A 13047-nucleotide genomic window follows, 5' to 3' on the forward strand; every position below is an offset into this window, starting at 1 on the left:
GAATAGCATGGATTCCATAAGGTAGCACAACTCATGAGATAATCCTTTTTTACCTTTTTAAAGAAAATCATAAAACTATTTTTAATTCTGCAATATGATACTCAGAATATATTTTTTTAAAAGCTAAGTTGTCATGTGTTACTTGCTCTGAAAAATCCCTGGCATATGGGGGAGGGGGGGAGTCTGCCCTGAATAGAAAGACAGTGAGTCATATTATAGACAGCATTGTAAAGCTTTATGTATTTTTTTTTTTGCTAAAGACAGTTTGCAAACACACTTTCTCAGGGGGAAACAAATAAATGCAGAGGGAACTAGCAAAGCAGAACTGCCACAAGCCGCCTCATCTATTGTTCCTCCACCCACAAGCAACCTATATGTTCTCTAAATAAACCATGGCATTACACACACTGTGATCAATGACACTTCCCTACAGTTACAAAGAAAACAGTTGTATCTCGTTGCAATAGTTCTCATCAGGGATAATTTAAAATAAATGCTCCAAATCTGATGTGATGACTTTACAAGAGCCAACTGTGCAAGCATGACATGAAGACTAAGGTTCAGTAAACAACCTGCATGGACATCACTTCCCTGTAATACATCATTTGACAAAGCATCTCTCTTTCTTCTAGCACAGCTTATCTACATAGCGAACAGCCCTTGCGTTTGCCTAATCACAATACTCCTTGTTCCCAGCTTCACTCAAGTATACACTGCAAGATTGCTACCCATTCCTTGGTCTGTCCATCTAGGTTACTTGTATTTCTCCATCCCACCTACCAGTCCAAAATGCCTTCAGAAAATAAATTACAAAGCAGTTTAAATTATCCATCAGTCAGGTAGCCCAGTTTGGTTGTCTTGCTAAGTAGGCATCAATCCATGTTCTATTACCTGCCATCCCAGCTTGATCCATCAAGTTGATTCATCAGGAGCCCACCCCTGAAAGACTCCTGCTTTCCTGAGAGCAGGAAGAGGCTAACCCTTATCCAAGGCAACATGTACAATACTTTTTAGGAGGATCAGCCAAAACAACCTAAAACCATGTGCAAGTTTTCAAGTTCTCCAGAACTCTTCAGCAGGTTAAGAATGACAATGATCAATTCAAGCCATTCTATCAAATACAGTATAATCGGGGGGGGGGGGGGGAGAGAACTGACAGGAGGTGGGAAGCCTCCAGTTTGGGACAAGTCAGTCCAAGGGGATGATTGTGTAACCACGGTAATATTCATAGGAGTGTAATAGGACTTTGGAGTGAGGGCACAATGGCAACTGAAGGTCATGTGTGATGACTAAGAGTTACTAGAAAGGGAAACACATTATAGCTGTCTGTATGCCAGTCCTAGAAATCTGAGCCAAGACTGAGGAGTTGGAGTCCTTGGCATTCAATGACAATTTAGATGAAAATCTAAGGAATATAATAATCATTCCTGCATATAAGCTCTACAAGCAGAACAGGGAGGGTGGATTGGTGGGGTGTTGCATTGTACATCAATCAAAGAGGGCATAAAATCTACTATTTTAGAAAACATCAGGAAAATTAATTCCCTAACATCAGCAATATGGTTAGGAATTCAGGGCCCTAAGCATTACTTAAAAATAAGTGCGTATTATTGCCCACCTGATCAAATACTTGAAGCAGATCTTGAGATGGAGAAAGAAATATGGAAAGGGGCTAAAGCAGACAATGTTAATATACTGTGAGACTTCAACTAACCTCACATTGACTGGGTAAACATGTGCTTGAGTTATGCTGTAGAAATAAGATTCTTAAAAAGTCATAAATGACTATACACTGAAACAGTTAGTCACAGGGCCAAACAGAGTCATTCTGATCTTGGACTTGGTTCTGAGGAGGTCTCATGACCAGGTTACAGATTTAGAGGTTGCTACACCAATTAGGAAAACTCTTAAGGATTATAGTTAAAAAACAGGAAGTAAAGAGTAGGAATCAATGGACAGTTCTCCCAAGGATAGTAAGAAATGGGGTCCCACAAGGATCAGTATTAGGGCCAGTAATATTTAATTAGGTCATAAATTATCTGGAATTAAGGCTGAGTAATATAGTGACCAAGTTTTCAGATGACACAAAATTATTCAGGATGGTGAAAACCAAAGAGCTCCAACAGGACCTCCACAAACTGTGCGAGTGGGTGACAATGTGGTAAATCAGTGGTCCTCAACCCCCGGTCCAGGGACCGGTACCGGTCCGTAGATGACTTGGTACCAGGCCGCAGCTCCTCCTCGTCCTCCTCCTTGGCTGCTGCCTCGGGGGCTGCCCTGCCACTGCTGCCGGCTCACCTTTGGTGCTCTCCAGTGGCTGCCATGGCTGGGGCTCCCCCGTGTTGTGGCACTGCACAGCTGCTGCTGGTAGCACCCCCCAGTGGGCAGCAGGAAGTCAGGGCACCGGCGGGAAAGCAAGTGGAGCAGGGGCTCAGGTGGCAGCGGTGTCCCTCAGCAAAAGACTACCCCCCCCCCTGGGCCTCAGTAAAATTGTCAAGAGTTGACCGGTCCCCGGTGATAAAAAGGTTGGGGACCACTGTGGTAAATGAAGTTCTTATAGTCTTTTCTCATACAGGTACTCGCTGCCTTCCATCCTAGAAATCAGCTTCCTATATATTCCAAGAAACTGGAAGGGAGGAGAAGGAAGAGCAGATGGAAATAGCTCTGCCATTAAAGCTCTCCTTAGATAGGCAGGCACATGCTTGCTCTATCAGCACAGCCTGGAAGTAAGAGCTCTCTACTAATTGCATCTGCTATTCAGAAGCATGCTGAAGTTCCAGACAGTCACCCTGATTAATATTCTCCATGAATCTGTCTAAAACTTGGTGAGCCTGTGGCCATCTCCAGGGAATCCCATGCTACATTATCTGAAGAAGAGCTTCATTTGAAAGCGAATATATAGCCCCGATCTTAACAGATTGTTTGGCCTCTGCAGCCAGCCCAAAGAAATCAAGTGCCAGGCTCATTTTTACGCTTTCAGAGTTTTATATTTTAATATATTTCCTAATTATTGCGACCACAAAATCTGATCCTAACCTCTTTGTGCCTCTCTGTAATTTTATTAAAGCAAGGACAAAAGTGTTTTTAGTATATAAATAAATATAGGCATAGCTCTGGTGATCATCACCACCACAAGAAGAAAAGCTGAAAAAAATGTAATAGCCTAAATTTTACTTGATTTCTTATAATTCCCTATCTTTAAAAACTCAGTTTAATTGAATATTAGAACCAATACAGAAAGCAACTGGTTAAGGAATGTACTCATTCGCCACTGAATGGTGTAAAATTAAGTTTATGTATATTTATTTTATTTATTTATAATTTGAATTCTAGACCGCCACTCCGAGTGAATTGGCTTGCGCGGTTTACAGTAGAGGTAAACAACAACGACAGGAACTTCATGCACATTTCTTTATATGCCACAAAGCAAAATATTCTGATATGAAATGATACCTATACTTTGGGATCAGATACCTAAATGTCAATCCCCCATTTTATAGCCCCATTTCACATGGGTTTCACCCATGCAGTATGACCCATAATCCTAACATAGCCTTTTAGGTGTTGGAGAAGATCCCTTCCTCTCTTTCCTAACAATATGGGGAAAGTGGTTCAATCTATTCCTTGGTATTTCAATGAACAATTGCTGAGCATCCCTACCAATAAAATAATTTCTGCATATACTAGATGCCACAATGAAGTTTCTAGGTACCATGGCAACCTGGTGCCTAGGATTTGTCTAGCCCTAGCACAGCACAAGTTCCAATCACACTTCAATGGTAGACTATATAAGTTATTAATTCTTTTCCAAGGAAAGTTGGGCAGGGCTGTTTGATATTAGTGATGCAATTGCTCTAAATGTCATATTTGTTTTGCAGTGAGAAAATGACTCTAAGGTCCATGCTGATATCGCAAGAACCACCCTCCCTGTCACTTAAAAACATGCAGTCGCTTGCCTCAAAAGAGCAGCTATTCATTATTTCTGACTGAAATTCCAATAGCTTAGCAGCATTCTAAAAGTTAACCTTGAAGCTTAAAAAAAATCACCAGTTTAATATTTCCCCCAAGCAATTCCAAAGATGAATGACAGTTTAGTTCTCTGCATGTCAAACAGATACTTTACTTAAGGCAAACAAAGAAAAATCAGTGGTGGTTAGAACACATGGTTGTTTGTGTCATTTCATCTAATTAATCACCAAATTATAATCCAAGATGACAAACAAAGAAAAAAAAATAACTGCATGAAAACAATTTTTTTTAACGCTTACCTGGAGAGCCAGTTTGGTGTAGTGGTTAGGAGTGCGGACTTCCAATCTGGCATGCCGGGTTCGATTCTGCACTCCCCCACATGCAACCAGCTGGGTGACCTTGGGCTCACCACAGCACTGATAAAGCTGTTCTGACTGAGCACTGATATCAGGGCTCTCTCAGCCTTACCTACCTCACAGGGTGTCTGCTGTGGGGAGAGGAATGGGAAGGCGACTGTAAGCCGCTTTGAGCCTCCTTCGGGTAGAGAAAAGCGGCATATAAGAAACAACCTTCTTCTTGCCAACCTCAGTTCTCCTGAAAAGACGCTGAAAGCACCCAAGACAGGGTTGAACATGCAGAGAAAAATCAGTTTTGCAGAGTAAATTTACTCTCCTGTGCAGAGATCAGAAAAACCATGACGTTTTTAGCAAGTTTTCATTAACTTTTGCATCATGCAGATTACCTCCTGGAATTGCAACTTATGTCTACAGAGATTGGCTTCCCAAAACTGTTCTGACCGAGCAGTGATATCAGGGCTCTCTCAGCCTCACCCACCTCACAGGGTGTGGGGAGAGGAAAGGGCGACTGTAAGCTGCTTTGAGCCTCCTTCGGGTAGAGAAAAGCGGCATATAAGAACCAACCCTCCTCCTCCTCCTCCTCCTCCTTCTTCATCATCACTTTTGAAACTGCAATGCCCAATTTGATGCAACAGTTCCCCTAAAAACCCTGCAGGTGACATTCACACTGGGAATGCTCTTGTGTGCTTTTGGCTCAGATGGATTCATTAAAAGAAACTACATTGCCAAGCACAATTCTCCTCTGAAAGTGACTGCTGGAATTGTCACCATCAGATTCCACTTTTATTGTCTTTTATAATGATTTTCTATATCTCTTAAGTTTATATGCCTTCCCCCGCCCCCTCCACTGTACCCTAGCAATGCACATAACAATATACTATTGGATTTCCTATGCAAGACATTAACTTTTCCACTAACAGAAAAGTTGCAACATGGACAGAGTTTGCTCACTGCAAACGAAGTCCTTGCTGTTTTCACCCCCATAGTATTCCTTCCTGTTCACAGTCAGCAACCAGAGAAATATGCCTGGACTTGACTGTCCAATTGCCTCAAAGAACAGGATGAGTTAGAGGCAGCCATGATGTTTAGGTATACATTTTATCAGCTGGTGATGAGCTAAATGCTCTCCCCCTTACTGCCCTGTTGAGTGCTTCTATGAATGGAAGACTATGAGTGTAAGGGCACCACTGGATCCCACCTACTATCTAGATACTATTTGATAGTTTAACTCAAAATTTCTAATGAAATCACATCCGGAAGAATCTTCCAACAAAAATGAAATTTTGAAAGGGAATGGAAAACTGGCCTCAGAATCTGAAATGCAAATGTTTTAAACATGTCAGCACTTCCGGGTTTATTTTTGTTTCTTCAGAGGTAAGTGATAAAATCACAGAGGACATCAACTGTCAACCATGCTGTAAGATGCTTTGGGGTCCCACTGAGGAGAACAAGAAGGTATAAATGACAGAAACCAAACATACCATTGCATGCCTGCTGTTGAGCATAGTGACATCCTTATCCATTGTTGTTCCTCTATATATTTGTGAAACAGCCTAGGGGGTGGGACATGTCCAGCTGTCCAAGTTAGAATAGGGCCAATCTGGGTGCAGCCAGCTTTGCCCTGATTGGCCCTGCCCCTGCAGCTCCCGCCCTCCGTCCCTGGACTCTAGCCTCTTTGATTTCATGCTCTCAGATGCCTCAGTGCCTGGAGCCAGCAGCAGGTAAGGGGAGAGGGCCCTGGGCAAAGGGTCATGGTGGAGGGCTTGCTAACAAGGGCCACTTGGCCTGCTAAGCAGGGCCTGCTGACGAGGGCCTCCCGGCCTGCTGACTGCCTGCTAGGGAACGCTGTCCCGGCCCTGCTAACAAGCTGCCCAGCCCCCGCCTGCCCCACTTGTTCTGGCTGCCAGCTGCACAGCCACCTTAAGCTGCCTGGACAGGGGAGGAGACCCTTTCAAGGCCCGTTCTTAGGAACAGGCTTTGAAGCTAGTATTAAATAAAGCATGTCAGCTGTCGTGCCCTAAAATAATTGTAAATCAAATATCAACAATACAAATTAGTGGCATGTTAAGGACCATCAAGTCCCTTCCGACTTACGGTGACCATATCAATTAATGAACTCCAAAAACATGGAGATTTTTGGTGGGGGGATCACTTCGGCATGAAATTGGGGTCACTGTGGGTTTTCCTCACTGAGTTCTGTTTACCTCCTCTCGTTATCCTATTGCTTTCTCTTGCAGCTACATTTACTGCCTTTTTGCTGAGAGAATACTGAGGATATAGCTGGTGCGAGCCAGCAGCAGACAATCCATGCCTTATAATTGTTCAGAATGCCCAGCAAAATGGGAATCCTGCCTAATTCAGAGTGATAGGCATGCAGAAACATTGAGAATGATGTAAAGCAATATAACAATATAAAATGTTGTGTTTTGTTTTCATCTTCATGGGATTTAAAATCATCTTCTATCTTATCAGGGCTTTATTCTGTCCAAGCAGTCAAGTACTTTTAGATTCTAGATATAATGGTGTTATGGGCCCTGGTCTTTAGGTACAGAACTGCTGAAAGCTACTATGTGACCACAGGAAAAAGATTTTCTGTGCCCCTCCAATCCCATACCATTCAGACTGAAACCCATATAATATTTTGGAGATTAAAAATAGGCACACTTTCCTTTAATCAGTACTACTGCCTATATTTCCTCCACCTTCTTCCAAACAATTAGTAACATACAGTAGAATTCAGTTTTTGGGTCCAATCTGTAGTGACTAAAAATGGAATTACAGAATCATAGTTGGAAGGGGCCTCTGGGTCATCTGGTCCAGCATCTTGTCTCACATGGTAGCCACACAGTTCCTCTGGACAGCCAACACAGGGCATAGAGGCTGAAACCTTCCCTGATAGAATCACAGAATCATAGAGTTAGAAGGTACCTCGTTGGACATCTAGTCCAGCCCCAGCAGAATGCAGGAAATTCACAACTACCTGCCCACTCACAATGACCCCAATTCCATATCCAGATGGTGCCCCACCCCAAAAAACCAAAATCCCTGGTCTGGAGGAAATTTTGACCCCCAAATGGCGATCAGCATTTTCTGAGGCATGCAAAAAACGATCAACAAGAGCCAAGTTTAGACACAATCCCTTCTGCCCACCCATTTACAATCTTCCGAAGTTCACAGAATCAACATTTCTGTCAGATGGCTATCTATCCTTGGCTTAAAAACTTCCAAAGAAGGAGAGCTCACCACCTCCCCAAGGAAGCCTGTTCCACTGAGGAATTGTTCAGTCATGAACTTCTTCCAAATGTTTAGCTGAAAATTCTTTTGGTACAGTATATGCTTATTGGTGCATCTTTATTTTGAAATATCAGTTGTTGTTGTTTTTTTTTTAGAAGTTGTACAATGCTTAGTTGCAAACTTGCTGGGAGTTAAGCCCCACTGAACTCACCAGGGCTTTCTTCTGAGTAAATAGGATTGGGCAGTTTGTAACTAAAATAGCAGTTTAGCATTCACTAGAGGAACTTCTTAAATATTGTATATGCACAGCTCCAAAATGGGGCAAGTAACACCCTCAACATAGGTCCACACAAGCTATTTGGCTTGAGAGAACAGCAAGGGGAACGGAAGACCCTCCTCTCCCTCATAGCATAATCCTGAGCTGATGTGGGCCCAGATACAACATCAAAACAACTGCTATGTGGCTGTGAGGAAAATATGGTCAACCCAGGGAACCCAAATCTGAATTCAAAAAGTAATATGTAGTTGGGTCCTCAGCCAATCTGACGAGAAGACTCAACCCTCATAGAAGCAAAGATCTTGATCAAGGCTAAGTTTGGCTGGTGACCACATTTGTATAGGATTTCTCAGCCTCTGGATCCCTTCCTCTTCCTATGTGGTTTTAGGCTTACAATCTGCCTTTTGCAATCAAAGAGAAATCAATGGTCTTTGTCATTTTGTTTCTGCTCCTTACTTGGAACGAAGCCCTTCTAAAGTCAGTTGAGAAGGAAAAATGGTGAGGACAGGTTTTGCTCTGTTACAGTACTCTTGAGCCGCTCCCATTCCTTCCAGTGGGGCTGGCACAGGACGATTCCTTGTATATCATGCACAGCATATATGACTTTAGGTTACATTCTGACTCAGCAAAAGTTGCAGACAAAACATATACTTTTGCCTTTTATAAATTGTTGTAACCCCCCTTCTTCTCTCCTCCCCTTTCCTTTGTATTAAGTTATTTATGTGCTTACAATAAAAACTGAAATGGCACAAAAACTCTCTAAAAGCCATTGTTCCTTCTTCTTGATTCATACGTCAGGTACCACGAAAAACCCTACTCTCATTGTGTGTGGTTACTGGCCTCAAACTTGCTGACAAAGAAAATGTCTCTTTAGCCAGCCATGCTGCAAGGAAACATCCATTCTGATAACAAGCTAAATCTGATTTGTAATTAAGGTGATGCTTGGAAGGCTTTTCTGCATTGTCTCACCGGTGCCTTCTTAAATTCAGTAGCTCTATCCCAAGAAAGTAACAAATTGTATATCACTGAAAATACTACATTTGGTCATTAAATCTGCCCACTTATAAACTACCCCTCCTTTCTCTTCCAGGCAGTGGAATCACAAATATCTCCCCTACCAATGACAGATTATCAGTAGTGAAGAGTACAGTCTAAAAGTGTCAGGGTCAAATTAGACATGATGGCATCCTTGTGGTCACCACAAGGATCCTGCCACCATTTTAAAACCAACGCTGATTCTGATTAAGGCCTCAGTGTGGTCTCCCCCCACTCCAGATCAAGTGTTGAAACAGCCATTAACCCCCCCCCCCCATGGTGGTTGTCTCAGCATTTCAAAAGGGGGGTCTTCCAAATGCCACCCTGTGGACCCAATCAGAATCAGGTCTTTGCAGTATTTTAAAAAGTCTTTAAAATGGCAGCCACATCTTCATGGCTGCAGTGAGGACATAATCACATCTAGTCTGGCTCTAAGCAGGAGTGGTTTAAGGATTTGCAGGGCCCATAGTACCCGAGCCAATTTAAGGATTTGAGGGGCCCTAGCAGAGTACAATTGTGGTTGGAGCAGCCAGACTGGGAACAGAGGGCCCCCCACACAGTGGAAAGGGGTGTCACTCCAAGTATCCTTAAAGAAGGAAAATGGGGAAGGAGAGAGCTATAGCCCTGATCCATGGAGGGACAAGCATCATGTGGGACCCCTGGAAGTCCAGGGCCTGTAGCATGTGTTACATGGATAAACCGGCTCTGGCTCTCAAACTAGGGCCAGAGAGACTCAGATTAAAGTCCCAACTCTGCTAAGAAGCCCACTAAATGAACTTGGGCCAGTGACTCTTTTGCATCTTACGCTACCTCATGAAGCTGTTGTGAGAATAAAACAGAGGAGAGAACTGTATATGGCACCATGAGCAACTGGATTGTTGGACAAAATTAAAATGTAATGGGTAATGTGACAGATCTGCGTTGAGAAGTGGAACGGGGCAAGCAAATGGCTTCATAGCTCACTGTAGGACAGTTTTACCCATACTGATGGATTCAGAAGTAAACAACATGTAGAGGATTGTCTCCCTTCATCTGTAGCAGCTCACTTGACTGGGGTGGAAGTGACTTCCCTATGCAAGAGGACTGGCTTTGTAACCCAATATTACTTTTAAAAAATTAATATTCAGCTTGACAAATCTGTAGCTGAGACAGTTCACAACATAATAATTTTAAAAAACAATCAAACAAACATGTTAAAAAGCCACACTCCAACTTCAAAGGGACTCTACAACAAGAACTACTGAAAGAACAGCAACAAACATCTGATCTGATCAGGAAAATAAAGTAAAAAAATCCTAAGAACAACATCAGAAGCCCAAAGACACATCATAGGGCATATTCTTCCTCATTTCTACTTAAACATTGTATTTCAACAAAACATAAATCCTTGGCAAAAATACAAAATCTGTGAAGTTAGAGTAAGCAATAAGGAAGCATTACACAGAGATGACTTATTCTAGCAATGGAAGAGGAAGTGGCCATGAAGGCCATCACAAAAACTGACGGTGGGGCAATGGCTGCACCCTGCCAGAGGTACTCTTGCCCCAAAGTGAGGGGTGGGTTCGAGCCAGCAGCCCTTCCCCAGAAAGAAGAAAAGAGGTGCCTGTCCCAGCCGCACTCCGCCCTGTGCAGGAAGGGGGGCAACCCTGGTTGGTCTTACTCATCTGGCACTGCCTGGCTTTGCACAAGAGGTACCCAAATCAAGCCATATGGGACTGACTGGACTGGTTTGTTCTCGCTCCCTCCTTTTGGGGGTAAGACCAAGGCAGGTAGGGACCAAGCTCTTTTTCAGGGCCGTTCTTCATGGTCCCACCTTGACAGGGATACAGAATCAAAGGGATCCAAATCATTTATCTTTAGGTCCCTCAGCAATTACACATAGCATTTTACACCACACCTTTCTACTACTTATACAATAGTTTTATTGGTTATAAGGATAAATTTAATGTGTTTTTTTTCATCCTTTGATGGGGTAGCCTAGTGGAACGTCTAGGTCAACCTTTAACCCAGGGAATTGCAAGTGAAATAACGTAGAATCATAGAGTTGGAAGGGTCCTCCATGGCCATCTAGTCCAACCTCCTGCAAAATGCAGGAAATTCACAGCTACCTACCACAGTGACCCCAGATTATGTAACCCCCCCCCAAAAAAAAACAACAACCCAAAAAGCCCAGGTCAGTCTGGTCTGGAGGAAATTCACCTTCTGACCCCAAAGTGGCAATCAGCATTCTCCTGGGCATGCAAGAAAGGGTCACAAGAACTAAGCACTGATACAATCCCTTCTGTCCACCCACTTATAATCTGCCTAAATTCACAGAATCAGCATTTCTGAGAGCATTTATGCTTTAAAATATTCAAAAAAAAGGAGAACACAGCACCTGCCAAGGAATCCTGTGCCACTGAGGAACCACTCTGTCAGGAACTTCTTCCAGATGTTAAGCTGTAAATTCTTTTCGATTAATTTCAACCCATTTGTTCTGGTCTGACCCCCCCAGGGCAACAGAAAACAACTCTGTTCTATCCTCTATGTGACAGCCCTTCAAGTATTTTAAGATAGTTATCATATCACCTCTCCAGGCTAAACAGACCAAGCACTCTAAACCTTTCCTCATACATCTTGGTCTCCAAACTCCTCACCATTTTTGCTGCCCTCCTCTGGACTCAATCCAGTTTGTCTACATCCTTCTTAAATTGTGATGCCCCAAACTGAACACAATACTCTTAGTGAGGCCTAAATAGAGCACAGAAAAGTGCTACCATCACCTTGCACAATCTGGACACTATACTTCTTCTGATACCGCCCAAAATTCAATTTGCCTTTTTAGCCACTGAGTCACACTGCTGACTCATGTTCAGTGCACGGTCTACTAAGACCCCTAGATCCTTTTTGCATGTACTGTTGCCAGGACTTGTCTTGCTTAGTGAAGTAACCATATTGCCTGCAGAAATAAAGAGAACAAGTATGCAGTATGCAGCTGCCTCATGCACATGACATGAGACTTCTGGGGTTAACCTTAGAGGATGGAACCCTGACCTCTGCCCCAGCTTCTCTGCCCCACAGACGCAGTGTTACAGATACCTCAAATAATCTAATGGAAAACATATCCATAGTAGATTCCCAGAAGAGAATTTAAGACAACTGCAGATAATTAATGGAAATTAATTAATGAATTAATTAATGAAAATTGATTATGACACAAGTCACCTACTGTATTCAATACAGAACATAATGGTGATTTGTATTTTTTTTTATCACGTTGCCACAAGTTCAAGTTAAGCCTAAAGAATTGCTGGAGTATTCCCTATACAAACTGAAGGAAGGAAGAGATCAAAAGCTCACAATGGATGATATTGTTGATGCACTTGTTATTACGGCCACAGCTTCTCTCCCAGCAGCAGCTAGAGTACTGGGCTTTACTGGAGCGGGAACTGCAGCTGAGTCTGTAGCTACAAGCCTGAGGTTAGTGTCAGCCATTGCCGCTGGGAACCTTGTTGTCTCATTGCCCTTGGCTAGAGAGCGGCTGTGTCAACAGCTACTCATATCACTGGGGCAGCTGGTGGAGCAAAGGTAGCCTCCATGCCCTTTAGAAGAGAGGGACCTCATTACAATTCGAGATGAGACTCTGCAAAACCAACTCCACACAGTCGACCGAATGATTAGCCTTGGAAATGAGAGAAACATGTTGCTTACCATTGGTTTGGGGGTTTTCGTATCTGTGCTAATGGACCCAGGTTTTTCCAGCAAGGTTTTAACGTCACTTCAGCAATTTCTCCTGCTTGGTAGTGATGTACAAGGGCAGAAGAAATTTCCCTCTGCGAGCTATAGAGCTGCCTGTCGTCCAAATGCAGGCAAAATACCTTATAGTGAAATGCATGCAAGGCACAATGTGACACATGACGTCTTACTTCTCAAATATTTATCTACCAATGTCTAATACAACAAATGTACCATGAACTCTGCTCTTCTAGAATGAAGCCCACAACAGTGAATAATGCAAGCTATCCTCGTGTAAAACTCAGCAACATGAAACCTGGCAAATTTTATAATTGTGCTTGGTGAACCACACCACCGTTGAATTGTAAAGTGGAAATAAGAATCTCTCAGGATGACTGTCTACCATACAATTTCACAAAACCCGCTTTATGACTAGGTTTAGGGGGAATTATGTGTATGTTA

General features: G+C 42.9%; 1 protein-coding gene across 8 annotated transcripts in view; it reads right to left on the bottom strand.

Moving 5' to 3' along the window:
* Positions 1-13047, bottom strand: part of PDE4D (phosphodiesterase 4D) — a 709981-nt gene that overhangs the window by 569152 nt on the left and 127782 nt on the right. The window contains exon 1 of one of the 8 annotated variants that reach the window (XM_077347183.1): positions 12562-12656. The exons of 6 other annotated variants lie outside the window; for them this stretch is intronic. In XM_077347183.1, the coding sequence (XP_077203298.1) occupies positions 12562-12564 (3 nt within the window). In that variant the 5' untranslated portion in view covers positions 12565-12656. Of the gene's footprint in view, positions 1-12210; positions 12361-12561; positions 12657-13047 lie in introns of those variants that run through there. One more of the 8 variants, XM_077347174.1, reaches the window with a different exon arrangement.

The sequence above is a fragment of the Paroedura picta genome, chromosome 7 (genome assembly GCF_049243985.1).
Source record: "Paroedura picta isolate Pp20150507F chromosome 7, Ppicta_v3.0, whole genome shotgun sequence".
Lineage (NCBI taxonomy): Eukaryota > Metazoa > Chordata > Lepidosauria > Squamata > Gekkonidae > Paroedura > Paroedura picta.